Source organism: Ambystoma mexicanum, chromosome 2p, assembly GCF_040938575.1.
Source record: "Ambystoma mexicanum isolate Mex_15411 chromosome 2p, UKY_AmexF1_1, whole genome shotgun sequence".
In the NCBI taxonomy this organism is placed as follows: Eukaryota; Metazoa; Chordata; class Amphibia; order Caudata; family Ambystomatidae; genus Ambystoma; species Ambystoma mexicanum.
Window position 1 is genome coordinate 1,428,134,546 of NC_090923.1, and position 26,010 is coordinate 1,428,160,555.

General features: G+C 46.4%; 1 protein-coding gene across 1 annotated transcript in view; it reads right to left on the bottom strand.

Annotated features, from left to right (window-relative positions):
- The window catches only part of KCNH2 (potassium voltage-gated channel subfamily H member 2), a 1,778,384-nt gene that overhangs the window by 22,382 nt on the left and 1,729,992 nt on the right, over window positions 1–26,010 (bottom strand). The window contains exons 11-12 of the mRNA XM_069645957.1: window positions 23,375–23,474; window positions 9,066–9,347 (exon numbers count right to left, since the gene is read on the bottom strand). Coding sequence (XP_069502058.1) covers window positions 9,066–9,347; window positions 23,375–23,474 — 382 coding nt within the window. The remainder of the gene's footprint in view (window positions 1–9,065; window positions 9,348–23,374; window positions 23,475–26,010) is intronic.

Sequence of the window (26,010 nt, forward strand, 5' to 3'; positions counted from 1 at the left end):
CACTAAAGGCAAAATGAGATATGTACAATATATGCAGTTTAAACTGAGTCTAATTTAACGGTTGACTATTTGTCAGAAGCCACCCAATGGCAAGTTTCCTGAACGACTGGAAGGATTTGGAAGACTTGATATTTAGTGGTAGGGTGTTCCAAAGTTGGGAGGCGAGGACAGTGAAGCTCGAGCCTCCGGCTCTTTTGGAAGTACATCTAGGTACTGTAAGGTATAAGGTATTGGAAGATCTCGTAGTTCTGATGGACGATTTCATAGTGAATTTGCTGGTAAGGTAGGGGGGCGCTAGACGGTTAAGAGCTTTGTAAGTAAGGCATAGGGTTTTTAGATCAATTTTGTGTTGGATGGTGAGCCATTTGCATGTAGTTCTAGTGGCAGAGATGTGCTCACGCCTGGGAATGTTTAGTGCTGCCCGTAACGCGTTATTTTGAAGGACTTGGAGTTTGCTAATTATCGCTTGGTTGGCACCTAAGTAGAGGCTGTTACAGTAGTCTAACTTAGATTGTATGAGAGCTCTAGCTAGCGTGAGGCAGCTGTTAGAGGAAAGAAATGGTCTACAGGCTCTGATTAGTTTTCCTGTATGGGCCGTGGCTGATGCAATCGAGTTGACTTGTTTAGTGAGGTTAGTATTGGCATCGAGATAGAAGCTTAGTGTTTTCACATGTTTGGCGACCGGGATTGTATTGCCATCAATTATGATGTTGGAGTAGTTGGGACTTAGTTTTTGTAAGTTGTTAGGTGAACCAACACTGAGCAGTTCAGTCTTCTCGTCATTCAGGCAAAGGCCATGTGTGGCCATCCATGCCTGAATGACAGAGAAGATTTAATTGATCATGGCTACATCAGTATTGTAATTGCCCGAAATGGTGAGGAGTATCTGGGTGTCATCTGGGTAGTTTGTGTAGGTAACACCCAGACAGTCCAGTTTATCAAAGAGGGGCTTTGTAAAGATATTGTATAGGGTCGGTGAAACACAAGAGCCTTGTGGAACACTGCAAGTAATGGGGATGGGGTCTGCTGCTGCCACCGGAGAGAAGACTCTCCTGGTTCTATTGGCCAGGAAGGATTGTATCCATGAGACAGCAGAAGGGGAAAAGTGGGCGGCAGAGGATAGATGATTGCAGAGTATCTTATGGTCAACCAGGTTGAAGGCTGCTGAGAGATCTAAGAGGAGTAGTATGGCAGCCTTGCCCTTTTCTTTGATTTCATCAATCTGGCTCTTAAGATCAACAAGGGCAGTTTCTGTTCCATGTTGAGGCCTGAAGCCAGATTGACGCAATCCAAGTAGTTGGTTGGATTCTAGGTAGTGTTGAATTTGCAAATAAGCAACTCTGTCAAGGATTTTTAGTAGGAAGGGAACGGTTGTGATAGGCCTGTAGTTAGTAGGGATGGCTGGGTCGAAGAAGTAGCGGGAGGACCCATGACAGTTTTAGATTTTTGGGAACCGAGTTGGTGGAGAAAGACGCATTTATGAGCTTCGAAATGAAGGGGGCGAGGTCTCTAGCTGCATCTTTTATAACCTGTGCAGGGCAACTGTCCCCTTTGCAATTCGACGGTTTGAGGGAGGTTATGATTTTTTGCACTTCTAGTACGGTTACTTTTTTTAAGGTGAAGCCATAGTTAGTGTTGGGGGTGGTAGGTGGGCTGGGGATAGGGGGGCTAGGGGTGGGTCTATTATTAGAAAGTTGTGATCTTTTATTTGCAATTTTTTTTTGTAGGGCAGTAATTTTGTACGCAAGGGCATCTTGGATACTAGTGCACCAGAGTTGGTCCTTTACGGACAAGTCCGTAGGTGGATTGGGGTTTTCTAGCTCCTTCAGGATGTTGAATAGTTCTTTGGTACTGGAGCTGGCATTGCTTATTCTTATATTATAGGGTTCCTTTTTAGTGCAAATTATTTCTTTTTTGTAGAGGGAGGAGGCGTTAGTGAGATTAATTTTATGTTCCTCTGATGGGTTCAATTTCCAAAGGGTTTCCATTTTGGACTTTTTATTTCTTAGTATTTTAGTATTTAAAGATGTGCTTTAGGTTTGCCTTTACGTAGTTTTAGAGGGGCAACAAGGTCGATAGCTTTGGTCATGGCGTTATTGTAGGTGTCTACTAGTAGGTTAAGGTCTGATGAGTTGGGGATCATATTTAGAGTGGGTAGAACCGGTGGGATGAGGGCTTCAGCGGTGATGTTCCGCTTATTTCTTGTTAGACATGCTGGTGCAGGTGGGCACTGTATATGGCGTCGGTTATTAGTGCTAATGTCAAATGAGAGTAGGAAGTGGTCAGTCCATATAAGTGGTTGGGGGGTCCTTGCAGATGATGTTACAGTTATAGGCAGCAAGCCAGTCTAAGGTTCTGCCTTTCTGATATGTGGGTAAGGCGTTAAGTTGAATGTAGTTCTGTTCGCAAAGTGCATTAGCAGGGGAGGATGCTGGAGTGTCGTGAGGATCGTTGTATCCCAAGAAAAAGTCACCTACAATGATATTCTGTGTTAAGGGTTTAGATTTTTCAGCTATGAGGGAAGTTATATCTTCCTCGAAGGAACCTATGGGACCAGGAGGTCTGTATATTAGTTCTAAGGTGATGGTATTCTTAGGGGTGGTTTGAATTTTAATGGATAGGTGTTCACAGGAGTTTAGAGGAAGGGAGGTCACTGATCTAATATTGAGCGAGGATTTGAATATAACTGCTACACCTCCTCCCCGGGCATTAGGTCTATCGGCCCTGAGGATTGAGTAGTTGTCTGGAACCGCGAGGGTTAGAGAGGGACCTGCTGCAGCATGAAGCCAGGTTTCTGTGGTGGCGAGGAAATCCAGGTTTGCTGAAAGGATGATGTCGGCAATTTCCGTAGGGTGGGCCACAAGGGATCTGACATTAAGTAAGGCTCCTTTGAGTGGCGAGGTGTTTGCAATGATGTTTTTATTAGTGACAGTTGTAGGATTGTTGGTCATTTTGTTAAGTAGAGTGGGGAGTCTATAGCCTAGTCTGTCGTTACGGGTCATGAGGTTAGGGTAGGCTGTGGGGCGATGTCCTAACAGATTGCGTGCGTTCTGGATAAGGTCAGAATGGTCATCTATGACAAGGTTAGGTGGAGGGTTACCTAAAGTAACACTGATTTTAGTCCTTTGGTCTGTAGGTGCCCTGTGGGGGAAAGGAGGCTGGGAGGGCAGGAAGGGTGTGGGGCAGGGAACGGGGTGGTGTCTGGGACAGTAGAGCTTGGCAAGTCCATTGCTAAATGGGATATAACTGTTTCTGCTACATGGTGTGCAATCGGGCATAATGCAGAAAGGGAACATGAGTACTAGCCAGGCTGGCATATTTCAGATATGGGTTTGGGGCGGGATACTAGGGGGATGGTAAGTTTTGTAGGCTATGCTAATGCTTGTGAGCCCTGGGGCAGACAGGCTTGTTAGAGGTAGTGCTGGATACGGCATTTTCAAAGTGGTTTGTAAATGGCACGACTAACAGGTAAATTTATGGTGGCAACTAACTAGTGACCATAAGGCACCACACAGTCAAATGTGGTCTACTAGCGACCCTAAGGCACAACACAATCAAATGTGGTCTACCAGCGACCATAAGGCACAACAAAATCAAATGTGGTCTACCAGCGACCATAAGGCACAACACAATCAAATGTGGTCTACCAGCGACCATAAGGCACAACACAATCAAATGTGGTCTACTCGCGACCATAAGGCACAACACATTCATTTTTATTTTTAAATGTCTTTATTGGCATTTGTAAATAAGCTTGTACAAGGATAAGATTCTGGAAGCAGTTACATTCAAAATGCAATAACTGGCGTAAATGTGATATGCTGATCAGCTTATAACCAACGACTAGTGACCATGAGGCACACAAAGGATGAGACATAGCGGTCTAAGTATTGCACGGTACTCATTAGCGGGCAGATGCCAAGTAACAAGCTGTGTGTCACTAGAACACCTAGATTCGAGTATCGCAATGGGGCACTGGAACGTCTAGCTTTGAGAATCACAATGGGTGCAAAGAGAGCATTTTACAGACAGATGCAAATAGCCTACTAGCGAGCGAATGACTAGGGCCGTGTGGTGTGATAGTGCAACAATACAGTACAACACAATAGTGCAGTGGTCACTAAGCGACCATAGGGGACAGCACGATAGCACATTGAACCATGAGCACCTGTGTTAAAGGATTTCCAGTGATGCTTTGCACAACATTTTCAATTGGATGTCTCAGGGTGCTGGGCCACCTAGATTAGGAGGTACACAGTATGGGCTAAAATGGCAGATTTGTAAACTTGTGCAAATGTTCCCATAGCTACCTATGTTGCAAGAGGAGGACTAATTTATAGTATACAGATAAAAGTTTCATGCAACATAAGGGCAAAACTAACATGTGAGTAAGATTTAATGATAGTTCTTATTGAAAGGGTGTGCCGTTGTCCTGTGTGTTATCCGGCGTGGCGGAGCAAATCACTGTTGTAGCAACGTATGCAGGGAATCTGTCGCACTTCATGGGAACAGTCACAACGGGTGAGGGAAGCAGATAGGCTCGTAAAGAGGTTGGAGTAGCATAGGGAACACAGTGTACGCCGACCTGATAAGGGGGATTAGATCAGAATGTCTTACCGCTTGTCAGGTATGTTGCAGAAGTGGTCCGTGTAAGATATATGTCGCCAAAAATGAGCAGGGGTCCTGGCCCTGGGCACTGCCGGCACTGGACAGGCTCAGGACAGGAACGGAGCCTTAGTCTTGCGGGCCTTGCTCGAGCGAGGCCGGCTTCGCCTGCCTGTCGTGGATTGGCCGGTAAATGGTAGCTGGCAGCCAATTGTGGATCAGCTGTGGGACCTGCAGTTCGGGCCACGCAAAGGGTGTGGGTGGCCGCCATTTTGGAAAAGAGACGTTCTCGTGGTCGTCAATGGCCGCGTAGAACATATGCATTAGAGGCTTTGCCCCAAAGAGTAGTCGGATTCACTGGATGGTGTCAAGCGATGAGGTCTGCAGCTGAGGATGTATTCCGCACATCATTGCTGCAATGCGGAGCGGCGAATGCAGTAAGGCGAAAGGTGTTAGGTTGCCTAACCTTACCTCACACAAGTGCGGTATGAAAAGGGAGCGCTGCTTCTCCGAAGATGGGGAGCTCCTGCTCCAACCCCGGCGGAGAACGAATAACCACGGCTCAGGACAGGAACGGAGCCTTAGTCTCGCGGGCCTTGCTCGAGTGAGGCCGGCTTTGCCTGCCGGTCATGGATTGGCCGGTAAATGGTAGCTGGCAGCCAATCGCGGATCAGCTGTGGGACCTGCAGTTCAGGCCAGGCAAAGGGTGTGGGTGGCCGCCATTTTGGAAAAGAGACGTTCTCGTGGTCGTCAATGGCCGCGTAGAACATATGCATTAGAGGCTTTGCCCCAAAGAGTAGTCGGATTCACTGGATGGTGTCAAGCGACGAGGTCTGCAGCTGAGGATGTATTCCGCACATAATTGCTGCAATGCGGAGCGGCGAATGCAGTAAGGCGAAAGGTGTTAGGTTGCCTAACCTTACCTCACACAAGTACGGTATGAAAAGGGAGCGCTGCTTCTCCGAAGATGGGGAGCTCCTGCTCCAACCCCGGTGGAGAACGAATAACCACGGCTCAGGACAGGAACGGAGCCTTAGTCTTGCGGGCCTTGCTCGAGCGAGGCCGGCTTTGCCTGCCGGTCATGGATTGGCCGGTAAATGGTAGCTGGCAGCCAATCGCGGATCAGCTGTGGGACCTGCAGTTCAGGCAAGGCAAAGGGTACGGGTGGCCGCCATTTTGGAAAAGAGACGTTTTCGTGGTCATCAATGGCCGAGTAGAACATATGCATTAGAGGCTTTGCCCCAAAGAGTAGTCGGATTCACTGGATGGTGTCAAGCGACGAGGTCTGCAGCTGAGGATGTATTCCGCACATAATTGCTGCAATGCGGAGCGGCGAATGCAGTAAGGCGAAAGGTGTTAGGTTGCCTAACCTTACCTCACACAAGTGCGGTATGAAAAGGGAGCGCTGCTTCTCTGAAGATGGGGAGCTCCTGCTCCAACCCCGGCGGAGAACGAATAACCACGGCTCAGGACAGGAACGGAGCCTTAGTCTCGCAGGCCTTGCTCGAGTGAGGCCGGCTTTGCCTGCCGGTCATGGATTGGCCGGTAAATGGAAGCTGGCAGCCAATCGCGGATCAGCTGTGGAACCTGCAGTTCAGGCCAGGCAAAGGGTCCGGGTGGCCGCCATTTTGGAAAAGAGACGTTTTCGTGGTCATCAATGGCCGCGTAGAACATATGCATTAGAGGCTTTGCCCCAAAGAGTAGTCGGATTCACTGCCTGGTGTCAAGCGACGAGGTCTGCAGCTGAGGATGTATTCCGCACATAATTGCTGCAATGCGGAGCGGCGAATGCAGTAAGGCGAAAGGTGTTAGGTTGCCTAACCTTACCTCACACACGTGTGGTATGAAAAGGGAGCGCTGCTTCTCCGCAGATGGGGAGCTCCTGCTCCAACCCCAGCGGAGAACGAATAACCACGGCTCAGGACAGGAACGGAGCCTTAGTCTCGCGGGCCTTGCTCAAGCGAGGCCGGCTTCGCCTGCCGGTCATGGATTGGCCGGTAAATGGTAGCTGGCAGCCAATCGCGGATCAGCTGTGGGACCTGCAGGTCAGGCCAGGCAAAGGGTACGGGTGGCCGCCATTTTGGAAAAGAGACGTTTTCGTGGTCGTCAATGGCCGTGTAGAACATATGCATTAGAGGCTTTGCCCCAAAGAGTAGTCGGATTCACTGGATGGTGTCAAGCGACGAGGTCTGCAGCTGAGGATGTATTCTGCACATAATTGCTGCAATGCAAAGCGGCGAATACAGTAAGGCGAAAGGTGTTAGGTTGCCTAACCATACCTCACACAAGTACGGTATGAAAAGGGAGCGCTGCTTCTCCGAAGTTGAGGAGCTCCTGCTCCAACCCTGGCGGGGAACGAATAACCACGGCTCAGGACAGGAACGGAGCCTTAGTCTCGCGGGCCTTGCTCGAGCGAGGCCGGCTTTGCCTGCCGGTCATGGATTGGCCGGTAAATGGTAGCTGGCAGCCAATCGCGGATCAGCTGTGGGACCTGCAGTTCATGCCAGGCAAAGGGTACGGGTGGCCGCCATTTTGGAAAAGAGACGTTTTCGTGGTCGTCAATGGCCGCGTAGAACATATGCATTAGAGGCTTTGCCCCAAAGAGTAGTCGGATTCACTGGATGGTGTCAAGCGACAAGGTCTGCAGCTGAGGATGTATTCCGCACATAATTGCTGCAATGCGGAGCGGCGAATGCAGTAAGGCGAAAGGTGTTAGGTTGCCTAACCTTACCTCACACAAGTGTGGTATGAAAAGGGAGCGCTGCTTCTCCGCAGATGGGGAGCTCCTGCTCCAACCCCAGCGGAGAATGAATATCCACGGCTCAGGACAGGAACGGAGCCTTAGTCTCGCGGGCCTTGCTCAAGCGAGGCCGGCTTCGCCTGCCGGTCATGGATTGGCCGGTAAATGGTAGCTGGCAGCCAATCGCGGATCAGCTGTGGGACCTGCAGTTCAGGCCAGGCAAAGGGTATGGGTGGCCGCCATTTTGGAAAAGAGACGTTTTCGTGGTCGTCAATGGCCGCGTAGAACATATGCATTAGAGGCTTTGCCCCAAAGAGTAGTCGGATTCACTGGATGGTGTCAAGCGACGAGGTCTGCAGCTGAGGATGTATTCCGCACATAATTGCTGCAATGCGGAGCGGCGAATGCAGTAAGGCGAAAGGTGTTAGGTTGCCTAACCTTACCTCACACAAGTGCGGTATGAAAAGGGAATGCTGCTTATCCGAAGATGGGGAGCTCCTGCTCCAACCCCGCCGGAGAACGAAGAACTTGTTCTTTTCGTCCAATCATAAGTGAAAGCAAGGTTTAACGCAACATTTCGCTAAATATTGTGTATGATCTGTAACTGATGCCCAAGAGTTTTGTAAGATGACACTATATCCTGGAGTTACTTTTGCACTAGCAAGTTTTGTGTATTACGACTGGCAATTGATCAATTTATTGTATTATGTGTGCTTTTATTGCTTGTGCTTTTATGGGTGTTTTACTGAAATGAAGCTAATTTTGAGGTGACTTTGGCGTTAAATATTCTTGCAAGAAGTAGAGGCCAAAGATCTACGTTATTCCTAAATCAATTAGAAGGTGCAGAACTTATATGGACAGTTTGTGAATCTACAATTTTGATGAACTCCACCCAAAAGAAATCTTGCACTTTCCTAGTATTAGACATAATGCTGTTTGGTAGTGAGCACGTGGTGATTATTGGGTTGTGGGTGAAGTCGGGATGGTTGGAGGAGGAAGAGGCTGAATGTGGCATGAATGATTGCAAGAGCGAGTTAGTCTAGGTGTGGGACTTAGCTAAAGAGCAAAGAGCATGGGTTATGGTCCTAAGTCCTTCATGGACCTAAAAGTCTCAAACAGGGAACGTATGTAGATACCAGCCTTGCTTTTATAGGGCCCAGAACTGAGGACAACCAGCCGTGAGGATGATTTGGAACACTGGAGGCAAGCGTGAGGAAGGGCGTGTTCTCTCATAAGTTAGAAGGTGGCTTGAGGAGACAGAGCTGATCACATGACCAGGTGCTGAGGCTTCGACTGGGGGTGGTTCCTCCAAATAAAGATTTCTAGTCCACCATGTGGCAGGAATCAGGCCTGAAGGTGTCACTGGCCAGTAGGGATAGAGCTGGTCACATGATTAGGTTGCTCTTGGCTATGGTGGGAGGTATTAGAGATGTCGTTGTGGCTGCCATAGGGTGCTGGATAATGAATATGGCAAATATTGACAATTTCTATACTTTGTATTACAAACACAATTAGCAGTAGGCACCTAAATAAAAGATGCTTCTGTTAATCAACTTAATAGTTCCCATGGAATGGGGAGAGACTGACTTGGCCCTGTTGACATACAAACATGTAATATACAGTGTATTCTAAGCCCAGTGAGCCATCTTCCCACTTTAATCATTGGGAAATTCATTTTAATTGACAGGCAAAGCCTGTATGACAGCTGTATGGTCCTTACCTGACAATGGGTTGCACACGTCGTTGCCCCTTGACTCCACATCAACCTCTCCCAGGTCAGATGTTATATAGTCCATGTTGTTTTCTGTTGCCCGGGTGGGAGACAGCTCAACAGCATTGGACCCTGATGGTGGCTGCTCGTCGTCACTGGATTGAAAGCTGGAGGCTGTGGTGCTGCGATGTTCCTCTTCCCACTCTGGCTTTGGAACACCTGGTGCATGGTTGCTCCGACGCACTCTTCCCAACTTCTGCCCCTTTTTGCTTTCGCCAGCATTGTCTGCATCTGGACCATTGAAAACAAGGGGGGGATAGAGGAAGCATGATGGTCAATGACTATGACAAAGGACAACGCACATATGGCTAGCAGACTAGTACAAAAGACAGGGACTCAATGAAGGAATTATCAAATAACCACTGTAGACATGGTGGTCCCATCCAGAAAGAAATGGCAGACGAGATGGCATGGGGTGATGTGGGACAGCCCAGAGGAATGTTCAGGTCTCTCCAATCAGACAGTCTTCACATTCCAGAAACTTCCAAAACAGGGCCATGATATTTCAAAGTTTTTCATTTGAATCATGTGAGGAGGCTATTAAGTCCAGCCCAAAGCAAAGCTGCAATATGGGGCACATTGCAGCAATTTCTAGTCACTCACATGATACTTCCAAACCACTCACATATCTATATTTCTCTGTTGCAGTAAACATCAGGTCCTTCCATCAGGATAAAACAGCTGATCTGGGCTGCTGCTCCCAGACACGCCCACCTGCCCAAGGGGAAGTGGCATGGCTCGCTATAAGCCGTATTGTTAAGGGAATTATTCCATGGAATCTCTCTGCAGGGTGTGCAAGGATGGCACACATGTGAGCCCTATGAAATAGATAGGGTTTTGGAAGTGTGTGTGGTAATGTACCCATCACTCTCCATTTCAAGCACTTTGGTATCTACCTTTGACCATGCAACGTAAACCATTCAGTAGGTTCTGAGAATCAGGTGCAAGGTGGCAAGGACCTACTTACCTGATGATTCCAACTACTTACTCTAAGAAAGATCTCTCGCCTCCTTGAGATGACTTACAGATCTGACATACTTAGAGTTTTACTCATAACTAACCTACACTCCTGGAAGAGCCTTTACTCTTGGCTCAATAAAGCATCTAACCAATAATTACAGCTTTTACTAGACCATGGGAACATCTGGTATTTTGCCTGAAGGCTCACATTAAAATCTCAAATGGCTCTTACTGATGAGAAAATCAGTTTTAAATCAATGCGTTTAGTACATAAAAGTCTACAACAAATCAGATCCAAGTATCTTGCTCCCCTCTTGAAAAATGTTCACGCAGCAGGAGCACAAACAGGAAGAATACACCCATCCCAGCTCGTTTTAACAAACAATGAATTAGAAGCAGGATCTTTGCATCCAATGCCTCCACTTGCCGGAACGCCATTACAAAAGTTCTCAGACTTGAAATCAATAGCCCAGATTCAAGAGAAATGTGAATAAATGGCTCCTAAAATGAATATTTCCCTCTTGCTTGTTTAACACATGAAGTTATTAACTCCCTGTCCCCCTGTACCACTCCTACCATTCCAGCTTCATGGGTATTCCATGTTCACCCTCCCTCGATACAGCACTTTTTCAGGTAGCTATCCTGGCCATCTGGACAATTTGTGTGTCCTCATCGTAACTTCGAACATATAGTAAATCAGGAGTCTACTCCCTTCTACTAAATATTGCTATACTGCAATACTGCTATTGTTTTTTCTCTCACCCCAGGCAAGTGAAATGACCATCTTGAGTACCAGAATGTCAGAATCACCTATATGTGCTGATGGGAAGGGTAGGCATGTGTCAAGAGGGTGACGTACATCAGCCAAAGCAGCTGTGGTGTGCAACAGAGAGGCCAGAATGCTGTGCGATAAATTGAGGGCATCAATGTTGCATTCGCACCCGGGGAAGGGTAATTGGCCAATCAGCTGGCTGGAACAGTGGGCGAGAATATATATTAATCGTCAACTGTTCCAGCCACCCAGTGGCACCATTATTTTTTTTATGTGGAGAGGCAAGAGGGAGCCTCTCCCTGGTGCCTTCCCTCTCCCCCACACCCCCAAAAACAATCCCAACCCCTTCCTCACCCCCTCCCTCCACACTTACCTGCAGGACCGGAGCTTTATGCTCCAGTCCACTGCACCTCCTGCTCCGGCCGCCATTGAAATGGAAAAGGGACTTAGTCCCTTTTGTCTATGGCGGTGGCCATCTTGGATACATTTTTGGAAAAATGTGTTTTTTCCTTTAAAGGTTGGTGTCACTTTTAGCAGTCAATCTTCAGAGGAAAAAATAAAAAGCTATTTGCACCCTGGATGAGCTCCAGGGTGCAAATGGTTTTCACCCCCCGGTGGGGGGCCAGACATGGCCGGTAACAGCCCACAGCCCTTGCTGAGGTCAGAGGGCCATTATCAGCCATGTCCGCCCCGTGGCCGGGTTGTGAAAGGCATATTTAACTTTACCTGCTACCTACATGCCCATGAATTGCAGTCGTCGGAGAAGAAAGGTTCACAACACTGTTTTTGGTCAAAAAAGGGAGAGGTGGAGATGGCATCCAATAATGACCAATAAGAAACTTCATAGGGTGTAAAGCAGCAGGATGGGCCCTTCGCAACATTACACAATGTAATAAAGATATAGGATGCTCATTTTACCACCACTAAAGCCAGTGAGCTTGAGAATAGTGATGTTGATGATGAGTTATATGAAGATTGTTACCGATGCGAGTCCCCGCTGCAACATATGACTCTGGAAACCACTGTTATTGAGAAAGATGGCACAGTGACATAGACAGGAGTGAAAGAGAAGAACAAATTACTTACCTCTGGTAACGTTCTTTCGATTGGATGTTCCTCCCATGGATTCCTCATCTATATCTCCTATATTCGGCTTCAGCTGCTTCAGACAAATGTATGGCAGAAGGCGCTGTGCATCGATGCAGTCAACATGATGTCCCTCAAGGTCCTCCGTCTCGAGGATGACGTCATCGAAGGTATATATGGAACGTGCAGCGCCCGTTGGCTTCCGTTCTGTTTTTTTCATATTTTTTTCTTACAGTAGAACTACCAGCATTAATGTGGTTTAGACCATATGAGACTCTGAAGGGGGGTAAACTGCAATAACATGAGCAGAGACGATGAGGAATATATGGGAGGAACATGCCTCAGATCGACCAACCAGATCCACCCAATCTAACTGTCTCACTGTCCCCAGGTTTATGCTACAAAGAGAGGAGGTAGCAGTTTTCTGGTTCTAGCAGCCAAAATTTGGAATTCATTGCCTACTTTCATTAGAGTTCAGCCCTCCTTCCACAAATTCAGAAACAATGTAAAAACGTGGCTCAGTCAGAATGAATGCTAACATCTAATCACCAACTATGCACATATGACCATTGTCCCCAAGGGTTCGATGTAACTGTACAATTTCTTTGTATATTCTCCCTGCATAGTCTAATTATACTCTGTAAATAAACCTGCTCGCCGCTCGATGTAACTAATGACCTAATGCAACTGTAAATACTTCCCATAGTGAACTGTAACTTGTTGTTGTTAGGTAGATACACTGCTTGTAACTGTAAATAAAATACAATCCAGTCGAAAGAACGTTACGTAACTTGTCTTCGAATGGATTGTGTCCTCCCACGTATTCCTCATCTATGATAGACTCCCAAATCAGTATTAGTTTTGGCGGAGTGACTACAAATTTTGTCATCAAGGGCTGTTATGAACTGAATGAATGGCTGCGTTCACAAAGCTTCCATCCTGACTTAAGGTGGAATCAAGCAGTAATGCTTTGTAAAAGTGTGAATGGTAGACCAAATGTCTGCCTCACAAATATTTTACATTAGAACCCCTCTTTGTAGAGCAGAAGAAGTAGCCATGCCCCTAGTGGAATGGGCTCTCAACCCTTCTGGAGCTTCTTTCCCGGCCAGTCTATAGCATTCAGTAATAGCTAAAATTATCCATCTGGACAAGGTGTGTTTAGTTACAGCCCGTCCCAGTCTATGACCAGTATAACCTATAAATAGTTGGTCATCTAGACAAAACGTTCACATCCTTGAAATGTAGAAACTCAGAGCCCTTCTCGTGTCAAGTCTCTGTAACCTTTCATCTTCCTTGCCAGGATAGGGTGGTGGGTAAAAAGTAGGCAATTCTAACTTTTGACCCAGGTGAAATCTGATATAATCTTAGGTAGGAATGAAGGTTTGACCTTGAGGACAACTTTGTCCTTATTAAAAAACCCGTAAAAGGTAGTTAGAAGAAAGTGCCCGCCACTCACTCACCCTACGGACTGATATTAACGCTACTAACAATATGGTTTTGAATTCAAGTAGTCTTAAAGGACATGAATGGAGCGGTCCAAATGGTTCACACATGAGAAATTACAAAACAAGATTAAGGTCCCAAACAGGAACCTGAAAAGGAGATGGAGGGAACACATTAATGAGTCCCTTTAGGAATTGTATCACCAAAGGTACTTTAAAATATGACTTTCCTCAGACGAGCCCTTGGAGATGGAAAGTGCCGCTAAATAACCTTTAATGGTTCCAAACTGGAGTCCCAGATTGGCCAAATGCAGCAAAAAAGATAACACCTCTGGTGTTTTGCATAGAAAAGGATCCACATTCGTATCCCTGCACCAGTTGCAGAATGTGTTCCAACAGCAGTGGTACAAAGACTTTGTTGCTGGCCTTCTGGCTGAAAGCAAAATCTCCATTTCGTCATCCGGGGATGTTCCAATCCATGTACCTCAGCCTCTCAGAAACCATGCAAGAAGGCTGAGTATCTTGATCTCTGGATGGGGAACCTGACCCTTCTCTCGTGTGAGAAGGTCCGCTCTTTGTGGAAGACGTATTGGAGAGCAGATGGACAAGTCTAGAAGGTCCGGGTACCACGTCCACCTGGCCCAATCCGGGGCAATTAGGATCATGATTTTCCTAAGAATGCTCAACCTCTTGATCACGTGAGGAATGACGAGGACTGGAGGAAATGGGTACAGGAGTGGAAACTCCCAGTGCACCACAAACGTGTCTCCTAGAGCTCCTATTTGGGGAAAGAAGAAGATCCATTGGGCCGAAATGGCTGAGGCTGACTGATGGCAGCACCTAGAGACTTGACTACTGACTTTGAGGTCTGCAGCTTCTCAAGGCTTTTGTCAGCCTTGCTGCCAAAAAGATGAGAGCAGTCAAAAGGGACATTAAGGAGTCTAGATTGCACATCTGGTGAAAATCCTGACTTCCTTAGCCATGCAATCCTGCGCATCACAGTGCTTGCCTCTATGGCTCTGCTGATACTGTCAGCAGAATCCAAACCTGACTGTAGAAACGTACCCATGGCCTCTTTTCCATCTTTTACAATGGCCAGGAAGCTGTCTCTTTCTTCCCCTTTGGCAATATGTTCAGCAGCCATGGATTCACATTCCCATAGGGTGAAGGTATATTTTGCAAGGGCACATGTTGAGTTGGCAAACTTCAGAACCATGCTCCCGGCAGAAAAGATTTTCTTTGACCAGGTGTCCCGATATGCTGGAATGGTCGGGTAAGCAGCTTGCTTGGAGGTAGCAGTTGCTGCTTGCACCGGTAGGCTTTCTGAGGTAGGATGTTTAGACAAATAGCTGGGGTCACTACTTGACAGCCTATATTTTTTTGTCACATTTTTATTGACTGCCGAGACTTGATTCTGGTGCTTCCAGGTTGCACCTGCTCTCTTTTGAAGAGCGACATGAATAGTTAGGATTGGATCCCTTTGAGTACCTTTGTCCAGGATATCTGTAAGGTCATCCTGTTCAAACGGGAGGGCAGGCCTGCTCCATCCCAGAAATTCAGTGACCCTGTTCATTATTTGCCTGTAAGAGGCACTTGCGTGATCATCTGGGTCTGGTTTGCCAAAATCCAACTCTGATGAGGTGTCCACCTTACTGGCTGTTTGTAAATGATCACACAGGTCCTGCAACCTAGTTTCCTATGATATAAAACTCTCAGGAATAATAGGTGTTCCATATTGTATTCCAAAAAGGTGGATCATTGTCGTCTGAAGGTTCACTGTCTTCATAAATCGATGTGAGATATTTAAAATAAATCCTTTCTTGGCAATGGTGTGAAGGATTTTTGAATGTTTGGTAGAGGCATTGATGGCTTTCGATGGTTTTGAACCAGATGCTGATGGAGTCATCACCAAACTTGATTTTGGTGTCGATGTCTTCGATGAAGATGTCTTGAGAGGTGATGGCATTGATGGCTTTGACGTCGACTTGTCTGTGACGGATTTCAATGACTCGACAGAGTCTTCGATTACATTTCATTGTGTCGAGGCCTCAATGGCTCTTGATGAGAATCTGCCCTACGTCCCGGGCTCGAAGGGCATGCAGGATTTGGCTCAAGCCCTTTCCTTATCGGCTTCTGAAGGCACGCTAGGAGCATGGCATACTTTCTTTGAGGGATTCCGACTCTCGAAAATGTCAAGCATTTCCTGCCTGAATGATTCCCATTCAGCTGGAGTAGAGACCTTAGTCGGGCAAGATATAATCCTCTCTGGAGATGAGTCAGACAAGGAAGAAGCAATTTGTGATGACATTTCTTCGATTTCCTCAACGACGACAAGGAGTGGTGAGAGCCACTCCATGACCAAGACCTTTTAGTTTTCTTCCATCGAGTAGAGCTGTCTCTCGGTACGTTGGAGGAATGTTTTTGATGGGGTAGTCAAAAGGGGATTTTTTGGGGAGACTACCGACCACCAATTTCCTTTTAAGCTCCTTCAAAGCTTTTCCGGTCATCGATTGACACTTCTGACAGGTTGGGTATTGTGCTCCACACCAAGGCACCACAGGCACACCTGATGTAGGTCCCTCAGCGACATTTTTTACAGAGCTGTGTTTCTGAAATCTGTGCCGCGCGCGCCATTTTTGTGCTACAGCCACCATATTCCACACACTTCACTCATTCCCTTTCATTGCCACAGATCAGAATATATACTACAGCACCACTAGTGCGGTAACTCCTACACTTTTTTTAGTGCTCAGGGATTGGGAGCCTCATGCCATGTCCAGGGACTAAATCCACAATTCTTTTTCATTAACAAGAGAAAGACCCTGCCCCTCCTAAGTAGTGAGTATGCTTGAAAGGGCTGCAATACACCCCTTTTAAACTGTTCTTCAATGTGGAATCGACAGATCCCACAATGTTTTTAATCAAATCCATAATGTCTCTTTTACTGATGTTTTTTTTTCTAGGAATTTAATTAGTATATTTATTTTTAAAACCTAATACATTCTACGACCGTTCCAGGAATGTATGACTTTCCAAAATTAGGTCTGCAGTGTTTTTTAAATGATATACATTAACTGTGCTGTCCCCTTTCCTTTAATACCTGCATGGGGCCTCTATGACTCTTTCCCAAGGACATGCCCACATGTCCATGGACCGCTGCCAAGCCCCACGCTCAGTGACCTTACTTGCAATGGCTGCTGGGAATGAACTCCACCCCTGGGCCGCAGGCGCCGTCTCCCAAACTGTATGCAAGTACACATGTCCTGTGGCAATGGCCAGAAAAAACTGTGCAAGGGGAAGGACCTATGGCCAATAATTGGGCACACTGACCCAACCTGCCAACTTCTTGTCCAACTTTGGTGTCACTCCGTCCAGCGATTGTTGTGTTATTCCAGTGCGAAAATCCCTATTCGAATTTAAATGTGAAATGATTCTTTGGACTACCACTTGGGATAGGGCCAATAGCATAAAACAGCCACAAGGGGATGAGGACCCCTCTCAGCCTGCTGTGCTAGGCCTACTACTGCGGAAGCCTGAGCCAGTACTACCCCAGAGGTAGCAGGTGGCGGTTGGGGGGTGCCAGTCCCTGTCCCTTTGTTTAATGCCTGTATGATTGAAAATAGTACCGCCCATGCCTTTGTTACAAAATGCTGCACAGTTTTTCTCTGTCGTGGAAAACCACAAGTTCCTGCAGCCCTAGAGGTGGACGAAAAAGATAACAGCACACAAGATACTCTGGAGGGGTACCAAGTACCAGGGCCCCCCAAACACCAGCACCATACAAGATGCCGATGCGTGACACTGGAGAACTGGCATAAACAAGTGTCAGCTGGTGTGTGGAATACTGCCACACCCTCTTTACAACTAACGCTTAACTGCAACATAGCCGCAGAGCGGGTCCTTAACAAAGACTTTCAATAAATGAAGTACTTGCTTGAACTGGAACTTTTACTATAGGGGGCCATTGGCCAACCATGGAGGAGCAGAAGAAAAGAAAAGACAAGGCTTAGACCCTCTAATATGTATTTTGATGCCGTTAAGACCTGCCGGGCGGGGAAGACAGGGAATGCCAGGGGTAGCGGAAGTGACATCACACGACCCTTGATCCCTGATGACATCACATGAAGTGATGTCATTTGACCCCACCCCGAAGTGATATCGCGGGAAGTGGCATCACATAGCATTGTACACTACGAAAAAATGGTTACGATATCACTATAATGTGATATACATTTCATACAAGAATGGATTGTCATATGTATCGTTAAGATTAGTGTGTATAGGCCCATATTACCAAATTACTGTGAATGCAAGCAGACGTCCATGACCAAATGATAATGATGTGTTATTATATAGCACTTACGCTTAAGCGCTTCATATAGAAAAAATATGCACCCAATATCACCCAACATGTGTTGGTACTCATTTATCAACCTCAGAAGGATGAAAGGCTGAGTTGAGGCGTTTAAGAACAGACTAAATCAGTGACTCACCCCCTGAAGTGTGCCTAAAATACACCTTTAATGAGTCTAGCAATTATTGTATAGAATTCCAGAAAGACACATTATTTGGTATTCCCATTCTTTCTTATTTAGGGTCAGTGCTGAAAGTGTTAGACTTGTGGCACTCTTGTTCTTATTTTTCTTCTTTTTTTTAAGGGGCCTGAACAAGAAAGCCAGCCACTCCAGAAGTAAAGAGCCACATGGTGCTGGCCGCAGCCCAGGAGCTTGCATTCCAAAAAAAAAAAAAAAAAAGGAAGGGTGTGGAACACCAGGCAAGTGCCTGGAATGATTGGAAGGCATTATCCAACCAGGTTCCTTGATACGTCTCACCTAGATTGTTCTAAAAGGAAGTTCACCTAGATGGTATGGTATGGTACAGTACTTACTAAGCACAAACATTCACCTCACCAAGAGGTATCATGGCGTTGAAAGACATGGTAGAGTGTTTGACCATTAGGCGAGAGTGGAGGATGTTTGGAGAGAGCAGGAGGAAGGAGCAGCTGAGGGCTTATTTAACCACTTCTTACCTGTCTTATTGAATATGGCATCATGTGTTATTCACCTCAACAGTGTGGCGTGGACTCTGTATCGAGAAGCCAGATAGCCTTTAGACGTTAGGGGTTACCGATTACTAGTACTAGTCCAGGGTCGAGGGATGCTTGGGTTAGGGTTGGCTTGGTCTTCCTTCGGTTAGAGAGAGTGGGACAGTCAATAAGCCCTTTGCTGATTGTAAAAATAAAACCTTGAATCTCATCTGGGAGTTGGGGTATTCTTGAGGCCACCAGTGACACACCCTATAACTTTTCTCACCTGGATGGAATTAAAAAAATATTCTGAAACAAGTCAGAATGCAATGTATATACATTTTGGAAAGTTCCATTAAGTTACATCCACAGATCACAAAGTTGAATTGTAAATATTTATGCCACTCTTCTCATTGCTTTACTGGGATACAATTTCATGTATCTTTGCAAATAAATGAAACGTGGACTGTATAACATTTTTTAGAATGGTTGGTGGAGTTCTGTCCATGGTAGCCAACATTATGAACCACCCAAAATGACCTTTTCCTATCCTCCAACTTCACTCTTAGGTTTGTGAGAAGATGCAAACGTGCTCATTCCCTCCCTCTATATTCATGAACCTGCTAACTTTGTAAACTTGACGACTACATTTTTCAATTCTTTTATTCGTTTTAGGGGCTTAGCCACACCCTCTTGGCATGCCCTTGCTCTCACCACAGTCAAGACATCTCATGGGGCTGCTATATAGCCCCTCAAAAGCTTTGTGCTGCTCAGATGTTCACCCTGGCATCAACCAAACATAGGCCTGGATGTTAATGAGAATTTGTGTTGATTAATGTTCTTGAATTTAACTAAACCCTACTATTATTTTTGGTTCCACTTGTATATGTCTTTATGACCCCCGTAGGCAGATCTTTAACCATGCAGCTCCTTGAGTGAAAGGGCTGCCTGCTGTAGGTTAGCTCCTCTCACTAAGAAACAAAAGGAGAGCTTGGGCGCACTGATATCACACCTTTGGTGCACCTGGCCTCTCCTTTGTTTCTTAACCACAGGCTCTGATACCCACAGGCAGTCTGCCAGTGGGGTCGGGGCCTGCGATTTAGGAACAGAAAGGAGAGGCTGGGTGTACCAAAGGTATAATAGCAGTGTACTCAACATCTCCGGCTTAGCGCCCACTACCTGAGAGCAAAGCAATTGCCAGCCCCCTAATCCCCATAGGAGAGGCAGTGCTTTAGTTAGGGGAATGGCCTAAGCACAGGTGGTTGGGGTGTCCTCCCCCGCTGCCACACCAAGTGGTACTTAGGCCATGGCCCCTAACTAGAACACTCCTCAATTCACCCACCAACTTAAAACTCTGTTGATATGGCTTATGCTTCCCTTTGGCTTGTGTCGATTCTGTTCCACAGAGATGGACCACCATCCTGCTGCCGCTGCCACAGGGGTCAGGGAGCAAGGCAGCCTATGGCACAACAGAGAGGCAAGCCAGCCCCGGCAGAGTGGGCGAGGAAGTATCATTCACAGCAAAGCCGGTACAGGACTGGGCGCACTACTTGGGATCTGCCCCAATTTGTCTCCTGGGGATGAAGAGGGTCTGATGTATCGACATAGTCTAGGACAAGGGCTGAGATTATCAGTTAACTTGCCCTCTGCAAGTCCAGATATGGAGGCGGTTGTGGTGCTGGGATGTGTAACATTGGACTGGCACTCTATGAATGTCCGGACAGACCTAGTAGGTGATGTTTGCCTTAATCCCTCATCCATAACTTAAAGATCAAGTTGGGGCACTAGGCATTACGTTACTTAATAATCACGCAGTCATCATTGGCATAGAGAAGGGCACACTACACTACATCTGCACCACAGACCTTTAGAGATCTAAAAGGAGCACACTAGGCCCCAGGGCATCCATCCTCTAAATTCCAGGACCTGATTGGGCGAGCACTCTTCTTGTGTCAGGTGAAGTATCTAGTAATGTCAATGTCTATGGAACCCATGACCAGGCTGAGCTCTAGCGTGCTGTATCATATTCAGGTGTACAGCGTTTTGCATAGTGTCTAGTAGGGATGTAACGGTATTACGGTATACCGTTAAAGATACCGTGAACCACTCAATTGAACAATAATAACTGTCACATTGTTTATACCGGTATACCGTTTATACCGTTAAGTGTGCTTTTCAATCTGATTTGGAAAGGCGACAGTGAGCAAGTGCTGCGCAGTCTTGGTCTTGCACTGTTGGATGTGCCATCTGCCAAGTAGTTTCAGTTGGAGCAGTTTTTAATGCCATTCCATAAACCACACGTGCCTGACACAAAATCAATATGTTAGCAATAGGAAGAATAAATACAGTGCCAAGAAGGAAAAGGGTTTACTTTGGGTTGGCGGCTTTGGGGTTTATATATTTATAATGGATAATATTTGCTAAACATATGACAATGGGGGGATTTCCCTGGTTCTATCATTGAATTTACATATAATAAGTCACACTGCAAAATTCACTCATCTCTGTAGGTATTCCCTGCTGCCACACCAAAGGGTAACATGTCCGTGATTACTGAACACCCTTTGGCCCGCAAGTAAACTAAAGGCTGTAACGTAAAGAGAGAGTGCATGTGTGTGTATGCGCACAAGCGTATACTACCATCTGCCTTCATTGATCTGTGGCATGCATGTTATCAAGATGGCAACATGTTCATCTTCACCAGTAGCCAGTGGGGGAGCTAAAAGCCTAAATGACCACTTAAGAAAAGCTATTCAATTTGCTTTGCCAGTCACAGCAGGGCTCCCCCCTCCTCCTCTCCACATGTGTGTTTGTGTTTGGTGGAAGCACGGGGTGGCATTTCAGTGGAAAGTATGTTGAAAAGCCCAATTCTGGCCCAGGGTGCCTGGTTTTGTTTGGGATGATAAATCCGACAATTTATGACATTTTAGAAAATATTTGTTAAGATTGGTTAACTCCACCTGCTATACCGCGATAACCATAATATACCGTCATTTGGCAAGAAGGTTATCATACCATCATAAAACTAATACCGTGACACCCCTAGTAACTCGGTCAGCAGATGCTGTCCAGCCTTCATAGGGCCTAGTGTGTGAGTAGTAGTGGGCTACAGGAAATAATAAATCGCTAGCCCGGCCTCATCGCAAAGTCAAATAATAAGGTCTATTTTCCCCAAACAATAACTCTGACTCAATAAGACTAGTGGAAAGCCCCCACCCATGACTACAACAGCCATAATTACAAGCAATGGAACTTGCATTCCATGCGCCCAAAAGCCATAAACATAGAAATAGGACTAGTGTGTCATACACCCACAGACCTAAACTTCAGGGATACAATGAAAGCATCCTACACCCATAGCCCCGGGCCTTAAGTATAAGGACCAGCATTAGGCGACACAGCTGTGAGACACAGCAAACGATGAAGTTTGATCATCTGTCAATTGCAAATGAATCATAAGAGCTGCACATATACCCCAACAGAGAAAACATGTCACCTTTGCTCCCACAGACCTACTGGATTTGGTTCAAGTGAAGTGGTGCCTTTTGTTATTTTGTGGGACCAGTCCCTTAACTGGTTCAGTTTGTCAATGAAGCGTCTTGGTTTCTGGAAACAAGTGAAGCCCTCGGGCTAATCTCAAGAGCTCACCAAGTCTAAAAAGAGTAGGGCCGCCTGGTGCGTTATGTGCCAACCTTTTTCCAGTGCCATTGTGTGGCTTTCGGAGAGTTTCTTGAACACCATCATGTGATTTCGCAACGCTGGTTTATCTGCATTTGTGTAACCGCAAAGGCTGTGTGCAGAGACACTCGCTCACGCGTGATCGGATGCTGCCTGCTAGCACTGCCTTGTAAAACATTTATGACATTAGACTTTGAACAACAGCAGTACAGTTTGTCAAGACCCCGCAGCAATGACGATGCTTATTGCCGCAGTTATCGCCGCATCACGCGTGCTGCTGAATTGCAGATTCCTACGGCTTTCATAGTATCTGCTAGCGGCACTGTGCGCATACAGCACTATCCCGAGCCGAGTCCCTATTCCGTATCCGCCAAGGCCCTGCACATGTTAAGACTAGGGTGTGGCAAGCTTGTGAGTGCTCGGCTGCAATCATGGTTCAAATAAGTGGAATTGGGAGGGGTTTTCGGAGCAAGCCTCAAAAAACCTGATTTTCCTTGCTTTGGGTAGGGCACATTTCCCCCAATTCGACCCATCACTACCCATTGGTTTGAATCAAATTCCAAATGATTGGAACTAAAACAAGGACAGAGACCAGAATATTATAACATGAGACCAAATTAAAATAAAGTGAATAAAATAAACACCAAACCATGTGCCATTGTTCGAGCAGGTCAGGCCAACACGTGCTCTTGTTTATGCAAGCCACTTAAATAGGGTATCCAGTCATTATAACGAAAATGTTATGCAGACATACACATTTAGCTAACATTTTATAATGACAAACCATAACGAAAATGTATGCAGAGGTGGGGTAAAGGATTAAATATTGTGGGGAAACGGTTGGGGTGGGTTTTTAGTTTAGGGTTGGGAAAAGGTGGTTTGGGGGAACCCCCCCCCAAAAAAACATTATGTTTGTTGTTGCAAAAGTTTCGGAATATGTGCATTCGTTACAAAACATGTGGTTATAAAGACATGTAATTCTTAAATAGAGGTTCAAAACGTTCAAATCAATTAGAGTTTCTGCTCCAAATGATTTGAGTCATTAGAACTGATAGATTGGATTATGATTCCAGCCAATCCACACGTTAAGTTAAAACGTGTGCCAAATCCTGCTTCCGATACATATGCTTTCAGTGTCATCTGGTCCTAAAGGCAGATCGGGAAAAGGGAAATCGATGCGTACCTGTGCGGGCGTATCTTCACTGACGCCTGCCTGTTGCCTCTAAACCTACAAATGTCCCAGGAATGCCGTCTCTCCTCCACTCTGGCCTCAGCGCTCTGCATTCTCACTTACCCTTGTCTGTTCTCCTGCGGAATGAAAGCTTCCGTCGCCGCAGGCGGCTAAAGCCTCCGTCAGACTCCTCACTGCTTGGCGAGCCGGGGATCATGTTGGTCTAGGAGACAAAAACACAATTATCATCTCAAGGGGAGGACCGAGAGATGTGCTGAAAGCAATATACAAGGCTGGCTATTGCTTGGATGTGAGCCAATGGGGATATCCCACAGGGTTCTACAGACTCCACGCACCCGCAAGGATTGCACCACAACAGGCGGAAGAGGCCAAGGGATGATTTGAGGCCGACCTTGTATATCCCTGAGAAGGAACCTTATTTTAGAGGAAAAACCTTTGTCCACTGGGAGGGTAGAGTGGGCATGCAGTACACATTGACATCCTACATGAGTATACAGTTTACTCATGACTCAGATTGGAATGGGCCAGAATTAGGTGTAATGCTTGGAAGATTTTCTTCACAGGAGCAGCATAATTCTGCATGAGGAAGATGAGTAGAACATCCGTGGAAAGGGGCATCGGGTGCCTTTATTCACCACTCCTCACATTCTCACTGGATTCCCACAAAGCCCATACATGCTGCGAGGAAACGCCAAACCTCAAAGTCTGAAATGAACAGGCACAGTCCTAAGGAATCCATTGTGAGTGATTACCGCCATGCTGAGCTGTGCTGGGTGTGGATGCACACATGGCGAAGATCATGAAGGGTCACTGCATGAAGCGGTCATAGGCATGGGAAACCGCTGTCTCCAGGAGTCTCATGCCGACCAGCCGTCACTGCCAGAAGCAGAGGATCATGAAATCCACCAGAGAGATCCCAACGTGTGGAGATGGAGACAGTGGCGCTCTTTCTGCTGGATTTAGCCATTTGTACAGAGTTAGGCCCAAAGAGTGGTGTATGCAGGCGTACAGTGAAAGCATAAGGGTGTGGGCTACCCCAGTAACATCATTCAGTAATGTGAAGTTCATAAAGAGGTGGTTATCAGTGTTGGATAAGCTTGCCGCAGTGGCGGTCTTCACCAACACAGATGGTAGAAAAATAACAACTTTATGTTTTTACACAGCTTTTCCTCTGATTCCTCATACTACCAAAGCCCTGTAATAATAGGCGTGATAATGAATTCCCATATGAATGCTAATCAATGTATCGGCATCAGAGAGATGAAGAGCTAAGTCGGTTCAGACGTGTTCAGAGCCTGTGAACTTCAGGCCGAAAAAAGGTCTCTGGGGTGAGCCCTTAACTCACAGAGATGCCCTACAGGGGGCTTACTTTACAGCAGACAGTTCCCTGGATGCCAATTTCTATGCATATATGCCAATCTATTGAAAGTGCCAAGTGGGCATGGTTAATGCCACTAATGAGACTTCTGCCAAGGTGCATTCCTCTCCAGGCCAGGGCAGTGCATACAGTTTGACCGTGGTTCCCTGACCTCAACAGGAACTTTTCCCTCACACCCCCCAGCAGCCCTGTGAGCTCCTAGTAGATCTCACAGGACACCGATGGTCGGATGGTGGAGGGGGCCTGTTTATCAAAGGCCACATAAGGATGAGCCGCAGGTCTTGGATGAGCAGAATAAAAAGCAACTCAATCAAAGTGCATGAGAAGAAAGTGAAGAGAGGGGGTCAGGGCTTGCCCCGACACTAATTTAAACTCATGCATCTACTGCAAAGGTAATACCTTGGATCTGAAAAACCTGAAGCAAGTTTATAATAAAATCTCTTAGAATTATGGAAATAGGGAATGTATCCTCTATGCCGGGGTCTTACCTTTGGCTCCCCAGATGTTTTGTACTGCAACTCCTGTGATTCTGCATTATTGACTATGCTGGCTAGAGCTGATGGTAGTTGTAGTCAAAAATATCTGGAGAGCCAAAGGTTGCAGACCCCTGATGTATGCAAAGCTGAACTGCAAAGGATGGAAATATAAGATGGATGCGAGAAATCTCGATTGAAGAGTAACTGTCCGGGTCAACGATCATGAAGGGGTGGAAGCACAGGACACGTCAATGGTACACTATATATCGGTGGAGTACATGGGTGGGTCATTGAAAGCATGGGCGTTGCACCATACCGGGTGTAGGAGCTCCATGATAGTGTAGGGGGCAGCAGGTGAACAACACTCGCTAGTAGACTGTGCGGGCCTGTGAACTTGTGGCATTGCACAGCTTCCGCCAACATTTTCTCAGTTAATCGCTCCACTCCTGAGGTTTCCCACTACTGGCAAGGACCACGCTGACTTGGGGAGGATGCTTTCTATGGAGTCCAGAGCTGCCAAGGTGGCACGAAGCTATGCCTGAGCATGGGAGGAAACTAAGGAGGGATATTGTTCAGTGCCAAGGATCAGCGGGGTCACACCACTTGCACTTCTTTTGCATACAGTGCATTGAATCCACCAAAGGGCCGTGAATTAACCAAACTCGATTGTTCAACAAGCCTGATTTGGGAGATCATCTCCCTTAGCTAGGTACGTTCTAAAAGACTGTGTTCTTCTGTCTGCACAGTACTACATAGACCATGAGAATTATTTATTAATTTGATAGGAAATGGGAATTTGAGAGAACCATCCTTCAAATCAGCAAATTCAGCCCCTGTTCTTCCTCTGTGAAATTCTGTTGCCGTTAATTCAGTTCTGAAGAAGG